This window comes from Zasmidium cellare (assembly GCF_010093935.1).
Source record: "Zasmidium cellare ATCC 36951 unplaced genomic scaffold M409scaffold_62, whole genome shotgun sequence".
Lineage (NCBI taxonomy): Eukaryota > Fungi > Ascomycota > Dothideomycetes > Mycosphaerellales > Mycosphaerellaceae > Zasmidium > Zasmidium cellare.
Genome location: NW_022987006.1, coordinates 131344 through 144486, shown reverse-complemented (window position 1 = coordinate 144486; position 13143 = coordinate 131344). Strand labels below are relative to the sequence as shown.

The following is a 13143-nucleotide window of genomic DNA, read 5'->3' as shown; positions in this document are numbered from 1 at the left end:
GGTCACTTCAGCCGACATACGGACGTGCGAATTATACGCTTCTGTTCTTTCCCATCATGCACGTCAAGGCACTAACTTCTCCTGCATATCCGCGAGACAGCGCTACGGTGCTGTATGTATGCATCTGCAATCCTTCCCTTCCTCTTGGTGGGCACCTGATTCGATCATTAGCTCTTTTCCGTGGTTGGGTGTGGGTGTTTTCGTAATGGCCGTGCATGCGTTTTCGGCTGACTCGTCCTCCCAACGGGATCTGATTGCCGCATCCAGTCGAGAGAGATCCATCGGCATGCATTGGACCGCTCTCCGTTGTACGTGCAGCAATAGTAGGTATGCATGTACGTCGATATTAAAATGCAGGTTGACAAGCAGGAAAAAATGATGGAGGTGGACCAATAGGATAATAGATGTGTTGTCCATTTTTCTTCTTCTTCTTCTTTGGATCTTGTGACCCATTCAAGTGTCTATGGTGATACAGAGTACGTTAAAAAGAATACGCCATTTGTTTTCGGGGTATCTCAGCGCAGACGCACATCAAAACAAAACGATGGAAGAAACAGACATAGACAATGTGATGTAAGGTGGTATTCTGTGCTTTGGGTGCTCTCAGACGCCGACTCTTTTTCCTTTGTGCAAATGCTTCGCGTGGAAGGGTATCAGAAAAGATCTCTCAGTAGTGCATGAAACAGTTTTGGGGTGTGAAACAAAACTCCATCCGTTGCCCTTGCCCGTGGGGTTTGACTCCATGGTGAAAAAACCCCGCAGAAGAGTTGTTGTACAAACGCCTTCCCAGTGATTTGATGTGAGAGAAGGAAAAATCATCCTGTCAATTTCGCGGCCGTGTCATGCCATGCGTCTTCTCGTGTTCGCAAGTCTTTCGAAGGTTTATCGACCGTCTCTGTTTGGCGGTGGACCATTACCACCAGGTCTGCGATTCGCGTATGGATTCCATGGTCCTGTCTGAGGAGGGGCTTGCATCAAAGGTGGTGGTCCAGGAGGTGGAGGTAACGTGCCTCTGGCCCCCAATGGAGATGGCAGCGGCCCACTGCCAGGCTGTGCGGTTGGAGGTGGAGGTGGTGGAGGCTGTGGAGCAAGGGGTTGACCGTAGGTGTGCGGCGCGTAACCTGATGGTTGAAAGGGTGGTGGGGGTCCTTGCAGACCCTGCGGTTGCGGTGGCGGAGGAAGGGACAGAGTCGAAGTCCTGCGTCGAAGATTGCGTCCATCGTCTGGACTTCGCCCGCCTTGTTCTTGAATTGGCACATACCCTGCACTGCTGGGACCGGCAAGTGACGAGCTCCTTCGATGGCGTGGCGATTGAGGTCGTGGAAAGTGTCGATCTCCTCCAGGCACTTGCAACACCACACCCGCCAGGTAATCGCGTTCGCGCTTATAGAAATCCATATCCTCACCCAGTTCCTTCACCTGCTGCTCCAGTCTGGAAATCGTCGAAGAAGCCTCTTTCTCCTTCTCCTTCCTTCTCTGCCGAAACCGCGCGCTTGCACCCGCATTGCGCCTTCTCTTTTCGTCCGCTACGCGCGATGCTGCTTGCACGTCAACTGGAAGTTGTACAGTGCCTGATGTGGTCTCGAGAGTCATCATTTGATACACGTTCTGCCCGCCAGATGACGATGTCGGTACACCCATCGGACGCTGTCGATCTGGTCCAACGGAGGTTGGCGCACTACCGACTCCTGGTCCACCAATGGATGATGATTCAGGGCCAGCTGAGTACGCAGATGACAGAGTGGGCATTCCAGCAGGCGCAGATAGAGCTGGCGGTGACGTTTGGCCGGCTTGGCTGTATGATGAGTAGGAAGACCTGGGGCTCGTGCTCTCAGACGCTGGCCTCATTCCGCGAGCACCACCCAAACTGGCTCTGCGAGCAACATGAGTGGGAGGCGTGGGGGCAGGGAATCCATACGACTGCCTTGCTGCCGCTGGGGGTGTTGGAAGAGGTGGTGCTCCCGAAGTTCCAGGCTCGATGGCATACATGCGATTGCGTGGAGAGACCGCGAATGGCATATATTGAGTATTCAGAGTCGCAGACGGCGGGTTCAGCTGGTTCAGACTAGCTGCTCGATGCAGGGACGGTGATCTAGGGGTGAGGATCCTTCTGGGTGCTCTTTCGCCCACGGAACTGGAAAAGTTCATAGACGTTGGCGTGGCACCCGCACTCGTCGCGTGATAAGTTGGGTCGCTTGTCGCCAAAAGTGGGAGGATGTGCATCGATGAAGAAGGTGATTCCAGTTGAGACGCTTTTCGTCTTCGCGATTGAGGCCCGTCATCGTTGTCGGTAGCATTCAAGATGGACGCCACACCGATTGATCTGGAGGCTGGAGAGAAGCTCCCGCCCGTTGCGCTCGGTGCCCGTGGGAGAGGTGGAAGCTCCATCGTTCTGCCATTCCCCGGTGGTACCTGCCGCGGGAATGCTGGCGACGCGGCGATTGAGGCAGGTGCGGACGATCGAGGATCATGTTGTTGTTCGTAGGCAGGTGCAGGTGCACTCGCTGGATGACCAGGCTGTGACGGAGCGTTGGTCCCACTAGCAATCAAACTATCCGGAGGAGCTCGTTGGTCAACTCTCTCTGACATGAAATCCTTCCCTGTGATCCCTGGCTGGTCCCGTTGTCCGGACCATGAGCGAGGCTGCTGGGCCGTTTTTGGGTCGGGGCTGCTTCTACGACCACCCCAAGTGGCAGAAGGGGAGTTGTAGCTGGAGTCCGGACGATGGTAGTGGTCCAAGGGGGTAAAGCCGTGGTAAGCAAAGGGAGCGCGGTAGTGACTGTGGTAGCGATGAACGTCGGTGGCAGCCACGTTGGCCGATGACGTGGGACGCCGAGACGTCCCGGATGAGCAGCAGCTGGAGATGCAGACGGAGGCTGCGAGGGCGAGTCCAAGGAGGAACGAGGACGAGCCAACAGACGAGCGAGGCTGCGATGGGTGGATGGGGGGCCTACACGCCGGGCATAGCGGAGGCGTAGCAGCGCAGTGGGGGTTGGACAGAGGCTGCTGCAGAGGGGCCTATGAGGGCGAGAGGAGGGCTTGGGCAGCAGAGAGTGGCAGAGAGCAGGCCGCGCGCTGGGGACGAGGAGGCGTGATATAGGCGGGCGGTGTGATGACAGCAGCAACCAGCGCCGCCAGCAGCAACAGCAGACGCAGAAGAACAACGACGAGATGCAGACGAAGAACAACAACCGGCAGGCCAGCAACAAGCAGGCAAGACTCGAGCAGGGCAGCCAGCAGGAGGGAAGCGCGGCGGTCGTCTGGCGTGCTTTAACAGCGACTAGTGCCGTGTCTGCGGTGCAGCATGGCGCGCATGGACTGACCAGGCACCGGGGGTGGCAGTCTGGCGACTAGCCCCATCAGCAGCAGAGCACCAGCAGCAGCGGTAGCGTAGCGGCAGCATCATCAACGGCCACGGCAGGCCAGCAGCGTGAAGGAAGAGCCTTCCGCGCACACTCACTGACTACTGACACCAGCCAGCCGGCCCGCGGAATGCGGGATGCGCGACTAGGGACGTACGTCAATCGCTCGGGCGCTGCTGCTGATGATGACTGACGGCCGGACGAGACGAGACGAGACTTCTGCCAGACTGCCCCATCGACTAGATAGACTTCGCTGCGTGCAGCCGGCTGGGGTGGCAACTAGCGCGGCATCTGCTGAGATGAACTCAATGCCCGCCCACCACACCACCTCCGACAGAAGACAGACGCCAGACACCACACAGCACGCTGCGTGCTGCACCGCTCCGCACCGCCTGCTCCTCCCCAGCAGGCAGGATGCCGCCACGCCCAGGGACCACGGCAGCGTCAGTGTGCAGCAGCAGGATTGTGTGGGCGGCGGCGCAGGAGGCAGCATCGCAGGCATGTATGTCAATGTGCGGTGTCCTGTAGCCGTGGTCGCAGACGGCGTGACCGTGACAGCTCTCCCCGGGGTATCATACAGGACAGACAGAGCGCGCATGCTGGACGTCCGCATCGACAGGCCTGCTGCTGCACGAGATGCTGCTGCTGCCCGCACCGGTTTTGGGAGCAACCACGGCGCTGGTCCAGGTACGGCTCGCCCTGACAAGCAATCGTCGACGCATTTGCCGCGAGCGGTGGCGTCGTTGCGTGGGGCGCGCTACACACCTGAACCTCGCAGCCGGCTCGCACCATCATCCCAGAGCTGCGGAAGAACGCCAGCAGCTCGAGCCACCTGCGTGCCCCTGTCTCTGTCTCCCACTAGGCCAGTATCACCGCTGCTGGGCGTGGTGAGGTCAAGCCGACATCAGCGCCCATCCGATGCAGCCGGCGCCGGGGGCTCGCTGCCACCAACACCGCTGCAGCGAGTCTCATCAGCGAGTCTCGAAGAACCAACACCTCCTGCTGCGCCTGTCGCTCGTGTCGTTGGCTGCCGCTGCTGCTCCTGCAAGCGAGCCTGTTCCTGAGGGATCCCTTAGCTCGCAGGTGGCTGCTGGCAGGGTGGCAGGTTATGATGCGCCCTCTTCTGACGACTTCATTCTCGCGCCCGCCCACGGCACTTCTTGCACCATCCACTGCACTCTGCCGTTTTCGATGCGACGTGCGCGACCGTTGCGGTGCCAGTCTCCCGAGACATGCCCTTTGCGGCGCACGGCTAGCAGGTCCATCACCTCTCCGCCCCCATGTAGATTGTGTCATGTCTGTGTTGAGCGTTGTGATGAAGTGCAGGGCGGTCTGGAAGTGAAGGGCCACATCCCACATCCCGCGACCGCACCTCATCAGACATCATCTTCACATCACCACTACTACTTTGCTTGTTGCTGCAGGTTCCGTCGCACCACGGCATGCGCATCGGCTCGTGGGAAACTCGCTGGCCACGGCAATGGCCGCCTCGGACCTTGTTGGTTCGAGATTTGGCATCAACGTGCTATGACTTGCACCGTTCCTGTTCCGCCGCAGCCATGCGCAGATCTCGATGTTGACATCCCCGTCTACTTGGCCGCCATCTGGCGAAGGAGAGATTACTCTTGCTCCTGGCTGGCTGGCTGGGGCCATCTATCTGGCGGTGGGCATTCGGGACAACTCGCGCATGGAATCAAGGATGCTTACCCTGGCCCTGCGACGACGCCGTCTAGGGGCAGCAGTCCCGAGTTAATGGATCGTCGCGATGTGGGCGCAAACTTGTGGAACGCGTTCTGGTGGCGCCGCCGTCGTGTCTCGCTCCCGTGAGCTTGGGAGCTGGGGCTACCATCTGGCATCTCCATATCGCTCGCCGAAGGCCCGTATCAGCCCGCAGGCGAGGCGGCAGTGGGCGGTGGGCCCCAGCAGCAGCCAACGCTGTCGCATCTCCCGCAAGTCACATGTGCGGTGATGATGGAGGTGTCTGCCACCTCATCAGCAACCACTTCGATAAAGCGCGCGGCATGATTGGGCGCAGAGCTCGATTTTACGACGTGCCACCTATCAGAGCGGCCCATCTGCACCATCTCCTCCTGGCCAAATCCGCAACAATGCGCTGTCTGCCTGCCTGTTTAGCTCTGCAGCGCGCAGACCGCAGGTTTCGTCCATTACTCCGTTCATCATCACCGCTCCCACCACTGCCAGCCCGCCCCTCGCCTGCAGCTTGCGAGTTGCACGCCTCCCCTGACTCTGGCAAATTACTGCTCGTGCCAGGTCTAGCACTGGCGCTACGAGCTGCTCAATCTCGCGCCAGGCGAACCTTCGCGTCCGCTGTCGATTTCCAGAAGCAAACGAGAAACACACTTTAACGTTTTCGCGGAGCTCTCTTCCGCTGCTCGACTCACCACGTGCTATCACAACGGATCTCGAACCTAATTTCTATCGAGTGCCCTCGCCATTCGTCCCACCTCATCTGCGGCTTTCGGCTACGCTGCCATCGTTCAAGCCCTGTTCGGTTTGCGTGTTTGTGCGCAAAAGCAGGACGTTCGCCATCTCATCATCTGCGGCAGACACGCTCCTTGCCAGCACCGCCCTCGCTATTCCCGTGTAGAGCAAGTGCACTCCGTTGCTGCTAGGACAAGGTTTGGTGACACTGACTTTACTCCCGGCTTCCGCCTTCTCAGACATGTGCGAGTCACGAACCAACTGTCATTTAGCGTGTGTCTGGTCCGCCGGGTTCGATTTGAATCATTCGCAATCCTGCAGGACGGCTGTGTCATGGCCACCCAACAGATACGTCCCTCGAGAACGACGTGCGAGCTGCCATGCGGTCTGCGCCGGTTCTCATCATCAACACCGCAACAAGCCGTCCGGCAGCGCTACGCGGATGCTCGTTCAGGAGAGGTGCAGCCGCAGCACGTCTGACATCCACGTGCCACGTGGAGCTTTCCGTCCGCAGGGCGCTTTTCCATCAGCCACACCCACAACGGCTCTTCTGCACCCTGGTCCGGACGACCCATCGCCATTCACCCCTCCTCCACCACCATCCGCCATCTCACATCACACTGTCCATCAATTGGTCCCACACGCCTCCGACGCCCACTACGTGTGCTGTGCGCCATTTGTGTGAGATGCATGCAGATGGTACCATGGCACTACTCGTTCTGACCCATTCCCTGACCACCACGTTTGTGGCTGCATGGCGGCAACACAGAGTGACACCTTCCGCCCCGTCTTTTGCACACATCCTCGGTCGGTCTCATCATTGTGCGAATCCATCGACGCACGTCATTCCAAATGAAGCGCCATGTCCGATGCATCTGATGGCGTCTACCTTCTGGTTGAGATCTACCACTGGTTGGATGTCGCCAGGAACAGCAGCTCCATAGTCGTGGCCTACCACCACTGGCCGTACTTTGAGGCCAGCACACCTGGAACCACCGACGTATGCGCAATCCATTTTTCCGCGACCAATCCAACTCAGTCACATACCGAGAGGAGCTACAAGCCTCAATAATATCTGCTAGGCGAAGAGGTTGATGTGGCTTTAGCCTCGCAATATCCAACGCATCGAATCCACACAACGAAAGCCCACAAATCGCATGCAGCACCTCCCATTTAGCGGGTATAATCAAAAGCACTGGCGTCGATGTTACTAATAGGAAGGTAGGTTACCCTCATGTGGACTGCACGCGCCAGCTCGATTCTACCATTTCCAAGATTAAGTACTACCTATGAAAAGGCAATGTGCAGGCTGGACACCCATACGGCAGTGGCGTAGATTAACGATGTTATACACGTCGTCACTGTTGCAGCGTAGGACAGGACGTATCCTCATGCAGGGACCACATGTGTCGACGTTGAACAAGATCTGCTTCAGCATGCGTCAAATGCGGCTGACGACACATCAACTCTCATCCTTGTGCGAACCAGATCTCCGCGTCTGGATCCAATGGACTGGCGTGGCTTTCCTCAAGTAGATTGAGCGATCTCTCGATGGGTCTGCGTAACCCAGCATAATACGTTCGTGTAAGCCAACACGTCCGAGTGATCCAACAGAACCGTGGGAGACAGCTCGCGGCCGCGGAACCTCTATGCACTCTACGATGTGCGACTAAAGATGCAAGTCCGCGACGTGCGTGGGATGGGCGTGTAGCTGCAGCTGTAGCACAACCGCCGACTGGAACCATGCCCACGCTGTCCATGTGAATGCAATCTCCATATGGACTAGCAGATGCATAGCGAGGACTAGACATGGCGTTTCATCCACCGCTAAGGCATGTCAGCTTCTCGGTGGAACAACTCTGAGGTTGATGGTCGTCTAGCTGCGTCGGTCCTATTATAGCGTGCTGCATGTCATCGGAGCTTGCGCTATCGCTCCAAAGCCACGAGGTCGCCCTCCTACGCCACGAGGGCGTGGCGATATGAGACAAATGCTGATGTGGGGAGTATGATATATTGTCGGTACCCAAGCGAGTTCTCCACTATTTGTCAGTCCTTCAAAGTCAATGGAAATCGTCGAAAATGTTCGCTCGACGGGAGATGCTTACAGTAAATCGAAAAAGCGTGTTGTAGGCTGCGAATGCTTCTCGCTCGCTAGTCGAATAAGGCAAGAGCGAATCGCTATAGCGTGAATGAATATGGTAACAACGCCGAATCTTCGGAGAGTTTGAGCAAGCGCCCCCACCACCAACACCAACATCCGACACCACCACCACCACCACGCAACCACACCTCGTTCGCCACGACTTTCCAAAACACTATCAAACCAACCAACCCGAATCTAAAAGGCAGCCACACCTTCTTCCTTTCACTATCTAGCTAACCGGAAACCCGCCACCATGCCCGAAATCAAAACCTACACAATCGCGGAACCCTACCTAAACCTGCAGTGCGGGCTAGGAGAAGGCCCGCATTGGGAGAGCTCGCGCAACAGCCTCCGCTTCGTCGACATCGTGAAGAAGAAGCTGCACGTGGTGAATCTGGTCCACGGCCCGTCGTCACACCAGCAGTTCGATCTGGACTACAGCATTGCGTGCTCGGCGGACATTGATGGGGATGAGACGCGGTTTGTGTTTGGGGGCAACAGTGGGTATGGCGTTTTCGAGCGCGAGACCGGAGAACATCGGGTCGTGAGGGGGATGTGGAGGGATGCTGAGAGGTTGGAGGATGGGGGTGGGAGGGCTGGGGTGGGGAGGTGTAAGGAGGAGAGGATGAGGAGTAATGATGGCGCCGTTGACGTAGGGTTTTTTTCTTTCTTGTTTCGATTGGGGGGCGGTGTTTTCTACTTGGTGTACGATTGCCGGTTTGAGATGGGGCTTTGTGCTGATTGGTGTGTTTGTGCGATATCTAGGCTAGGGGGCGCTACTTCGTGGGCACGATGAACGATCCCGCTCTCGTTGGCGAGAACTTCACGGATGAAGGTGCGTGGGGTGGAGGACGTTCTCGTGGCGTCTGGATTGTGCTCTAACTGCGACGACCAGGCGTGCTCTTCCGCCTGGATCCCGACTTGAGCCTCCACCGAGTCACAGAGGGTGTGACGATCCCCAACGGCACGTCATGGTCTGCGGACAACAAGACCATGTATTTTACGGATTCCCCTTCCGGCAAGATCGTGGCGTACCCGTATGATTTGGAGACTGGTGAGGCGATGTGGGATGAGGGCAAGACGTTCTTTACCTGTCCCTATGAAGGCGGTGTGCCAGATGGTGAGTGTGTATCCGGATCTCATTTCGAAACAAATGGGCTAACGATCCCCACATAGGCCACTGCCAGGACGAGGAAGGCCACTTTTGGGTTGCCTGCTTCGGCACGAGCAAGGTCGTCCGGGTTGATCCCAATGGCAACGTCGTGGCAGAGGTAGAGGTCCCGACACGCTGCGTGACTTGTCCGACCCTCTGTGGCACTGAACTCTTCATCACCACTGCTGCTGAGCTGGATCCTGAGAAGTATCCGCGGAGCACCAAGTATCAGGGAAGTGTCTTCAAGGTGGATGTTGGTGTTAGAGGTAAGCCGCTGAACAAGTTTAAGATGGTGGGCGAGGTGTAGGGTTGTAGGACTTCAATAAGACCTCTGTCTTTCTGGGAAGAACTGGAAGATGAAATAGACATAGATAAGTCAAAAAAAGAGAACGCCACCGCGCATATTTGGTATCTGGAACATAAATCAACAACGACTTCCGAACTCGCATGCACCTCCAAGCCTCCTCCCCCTTTTCACTCCCAGGAATGCGTATCCTTCACCTCATCATCACCTCTGCCCAGCAACCGCCATAACCCTCTCCAAAAGCTCCACAAACTCCCCCGGCAACTCCATCCAATCCTCCACCCACCCATACTCCACCACCGTCCTCTCGAAATTCCTATGCAACCCCCACCACAGCTCCTGCCCCATCAACAAACTGCCTTCCATCCGTCTCAAATACTCCTCCCACTCCCTCCAAACACATTTCGCGATGGCTTTGCACCGGATGGACAAGTATGCGTCTTGCCCGGACGCTTTGCTCACCATCCACATGTCGGCGAGGATTTCTTCCGAGTTGACGTGCACGAGGTGCACGCTTTGTTCGGTGGTGGGGGCGGCGGCTTGTTGCGTGCGCTCGAGATATTTGGTGCAGGTGCTGTAGAGTTCGACTACGGAGGCGTCGAGGTCGATCGGGTCGTTTGGAGGGGCGTCGGCGTCTTGAGGGCTGTGGACGATGATGGGCTCTTGGTAGGTGTAGTCTAGGTTGTGGGTGGGTTGGGGTGGTGGATTGGTGCGCTTCATGTAGCTGGGGAGACTGCTGTGACGACTACCGCCGCGGGCGTGGCCTTTTCGGAGGCTGGACGTGAAGGATTTGTTGCGTTGCTGTTGCGTTGCCGATGAGGAACGGTCTGAGTAGCTGTGTTGATGGGAAGGTTGTGGGATTTGGAGGTGTCCGGACGAACGAGCCTTTTTCACGAGGAGTTTCTGCTCCGTGGAGGGTTTCTTGATGTGCGCCTTGAACGTAGCCTTCACGGTCGTGACTGTGGTCGGGGATGGCAGTTTCCATTGCGAGTCTTCCACAGGGCCAGGTCGTTCAGCTGGATGGATCTCGCGGCTTGGTTGTTGGCGCAGCTTTCGAGGTTGGTAGAGATCTCCTGTGCATTTAGGACAGGCTGTGCTCCCACCGAACCACTCGTATATGCAGCCGAAGCAGAATGTGTGTTGACATCGTGTGACGACTGGATTCTGGAAAGGTCCGAAGCATACTGCGCATAGCTGGTCCTGGCATTTGGACTTGTCGCCTGCCTTTAGCCCGAAGAATTGCAGCTCTTCTAACGATGGAGGTGGTGTTCGATGGTAGAAAGGTTCGGTCGAATCCGTTTGATAGAGCAGGCTGTGTGATGTCTCGCTCGGGGCAAGGTTTGTTTGAATCTGGATGGGCTGCAAGACCAACATATTGAAGACGCACTTCTTAGACATGACAGGCGCTGTGGCCGCGAATGGCCGTACTGCTTTGATGACTGTGGAGTGTTGGTCGACGGAAAGAGAGGACATTAGATTAAGAGAAACGAAGGAAGCATGCAAACCATTCGACAGCCGAGCAGACTGCATTCCCTCTCCCCCTATCCATTGCTGTTGCTATGCGCGACTTGCAATTAGACAAACTGTTTGTGATGCGCTCAGCAGTCCCATTGGGAGGAAAACGGTTCGCGACATTGGATCTGCGAGGTCGACCAAGCGGAATTGCGACACTTCCACGCGCTGGCTGCATGCAGATGCTAGGTGCATATGGGGCAGAGAGAATCCGGCTTCGAGAACGTCGTTGTCTCCTCAATGCAGAAGAATGTTGATATCGTTGAGGTGCTCTGATCGAGTGAGCGCTGTGATATCTCCTGGACGAGGCATATGGTTTCAGTCAGTACCACGGGTATGGTGAGGTGACGTCCCACTCGAGCGGACTGGGCTCCGGTGATCTTTCGTCACTCGCAGAAAGAACGTTGAAGCTTAAATGCTCCACATCCGAGGTTTGCCACCGAAGAGCTCCCGTTTCAAGCAGCTTTCCATTGTCTTGGATGATTCACCGCTGAAGGAAGTCCGTCCTCGCGGTACAAGACGACAGCTCCCGCCAAAATGAAGGCCTTTCTCAGGACCACCCCGGCGGTCCGCTCGCACATCACACGAACGAACCACCTGCGACTGATCTCAAGACCTGCTGCTGCGAGCGTCCACACCGCACCGGAGCTGAAGGATAAGAGCCTGTTCAAAGAGCAAAGCTACATCAATGGCCAATGGGTCAATGCAAAGTCGGGCAAGACCTTCGAGGTCCACGACCCGGCCACCGGCAAGTTGATCGGGACGATGCCAGAGATGAACAAGGACGATGTAGACCTCGCGATCAAGGCGGCTGCGGACGCATTTCCTTCATTCAAGAAGACCACTGGACGTCAGCGGTCGAAGATGCTGCGCAAGTGGTACGACTTGATTATCGAGAACAGCGAGGACATTGCCAAATTGATCACCTGGGAGAACGGCAAGCCATTGAACGATGCAAAGGGCGAGGTATCATACGCGGCTAGCTTCTATGAGTGGTTCAGTGAAGAAGCACCTAGACTCTACGGCGACACCATCCCGGCCACGGTCCCTGGTAACAGGGTATACACGGTCAAGGAGCCAGTCGGTGTTTGCGGTCTCATCACTCCGTAGGATTACTCTTCCTTCTTTTCTGTGGTAGCTAATAGTCAATCAGGTGGAACTTCCCTGCTGCTATGATCACCAGAAAGATTGGACCTGCTCTCGCTGCCGGCTGTACTGTCGTAGCCAAGTCGCCTGGAGAAACTCCTTACACTGCTGCGGCGTTGACCGAGCTGGGCCATCGTGCAGGTATTCCACCAGGCGTGATAAATATCGTGACCTCACTCGAAAACACAGCCGAAGTTGGTGGGGCGATCACAGCATCAGACACGGTCAAGAAAGTCAGCTTCACTGGATCCACTGGTGTCGGCAAGCTCCTCATGAAGCAATCGGCAGACACGCTGAAGAAGCTCTCCTTCGAGCTTGGTGGTAATGCGCCATTCATCGTATTCGATGACGCTGATCTGGATATCGCTGTTGCTGGAGCTGTAGCAAGCAAATTCCGCAGCAGTGGCCAAACGTGTGTATGCGCCAACAGAATCTACGTGCAGAGTGGTATCTACGACGCCTTCGCCAAGGCCTTCACGGAGAAGGTCAACCAGTTCAAGGTCGGCCCTGGATTCCAAGAGGGTGTCACCCACGGTCCCTTGATCCACGACCGGGCAGTCAGCAAAGTCCAGGCTCATGTTGATGATGCAGTTCAGCACGGCGCTAAAGTGCTCGCCGGTGGCCAGAAACTGTCTGACCTGGGCGCGAACTTCTTTGCGCCAACGGTTATCAGAGATATGACCAAGGGCATGAAGATCTCGAGCGAGGAGACATTCGGCCCTGTTGCAGCGCTTTTCCCATTCAACACGGAGGCGGAGGTAGTCAGCCTCGCCAACGATGCGGAAGTTGGGTTGGCTGGCTACTTCTTCTCAAAAGACACACAGCGATGCTACAGAGTAGCCGAAGCGCTGCAGTTCGGAATGGTGGGCATCAACACTGGAATCATCAGTGATCCAGCAGCTCCTTTCGGAGGCGTGAAGCATTCAGGGTTCGGACGCGAGGGATCGAAATACGGAATTGACGAGTACGTGACAGTGAAGACGGTCACTCTCGGTGGAATTGGCGACCTTCAAGGATCGTAAAACGAAAATCGTATGGGCTCATGAAACGATGATGTTGTATGTATATAGAGTACCTTCAT

At 56.6% G+C, this 13143-nt stretch overlaps 6 protein-coding genes across 6 annotated transcripts; 4 read left to right on the top strand and 2 right to left on the bottom strand.

The window, feature by feature from the left end:
* Positions 1-882: 882 nt before the first annotated feature.
* Positions 883-2388, bottom strand: M409DRAFT_71179 (uncharacterized protein; the record flags this gene model as incomplete). Its single annotated transcript, XM_033819060.1, has 1 exon — positions 883-2388. The coding sequence occupies one exon, from the start codon at positions 2386-2388 to the stop codon at positions 883-885; it is 1506 nt and encodes a 501-aa protein (XP_033660184.1).
* A 1159-nt stretch (positions 2389-3547) lies between these two features.
* M409DRAFT_60991 (uncharacterized protein) lies at positions 3548-5189 on the top strand (the record flags this gene model as incomplete). Its single annotated transcript, XM_033814630.1, has 2 exons — positions 3548-4049; positions 4255-5189. 2 exons carry the CDS (start codon positions 3548-3550, stop codon positions 5187-5189), a joined length of 1437 nt encoding a protein of 478 aa, XP_033660183.1.
* Positions 5190-6045: 856 nt separating this feature from the next.
* Positions 6046-6489, top strand: M409DRAFT_60990 (uncharacterized protein; the record flags this gene model as incomplete). The annotated part of the gene is made up of 1 exon (XM_033814629.1): positions 6046-6489. The coding sequence occupies one exon, from the start codon at positions 6046-6048 to the stop codon at positions 6487-6489; it is 444 nt and encodes a 147-aa protein (XP_033660182.1).
* Positions 6490-8200: 1711 nt separating this feature from the next.
* M409DRAFT_60989 (uncharacterized protein) lies at positions 8201-9407 on the top strand (the record flags this gene model as incomplete). The annotated part of the gene is made up of 4 exons (XM_033814628.1): positions 8201-8599; positions 8713-8782; positions 8843-9067; positions 9124-9407. The coding sequence occupies 4 exons, from the start codon at positions 8201-8203 to the stop codon at positions 9405-9407; spliced, it is 978 nt and encodes a 325-aa protein (XP_033660181.1).
* Positions 9408-9608: 201 nt separating this feature from the next.
* Positions 9609-10802, bottom strand: M409DRAFT_30298 (uncharacterized protein; the record flags this gene model as incomplete). The annotated part of the gene is made up of 1 exon (XM_033809855.1): positions 9609-10802. The coding sequence occupies one exon, from the start codon at positions 10800-10802 to the stop codon at positions 9609-9611; it is 1194 nt and encodes a 397-aa protein (XP_033660180.1).
* Positions 10803-11453: 651 nt separating this feature from the next.
* On the top strand, positions 11454-13084 carry M409DRAFT_30297 (uncharacterized protein; the record flags this gene model as incomplete). The annotated part of the gene is made up of 2 exons (XM_033809854.1): positions 11454-12022; positions 12070-13084. 2 exons carry the CDS (start codon positions 11454-11456, stop codon positions 13082-13084), a joined length of 1584 nt encoding a protein of 527 aa, XP_033660179.1.
* Positions 13085-13143: the final 59 nt, after the last annotated feature.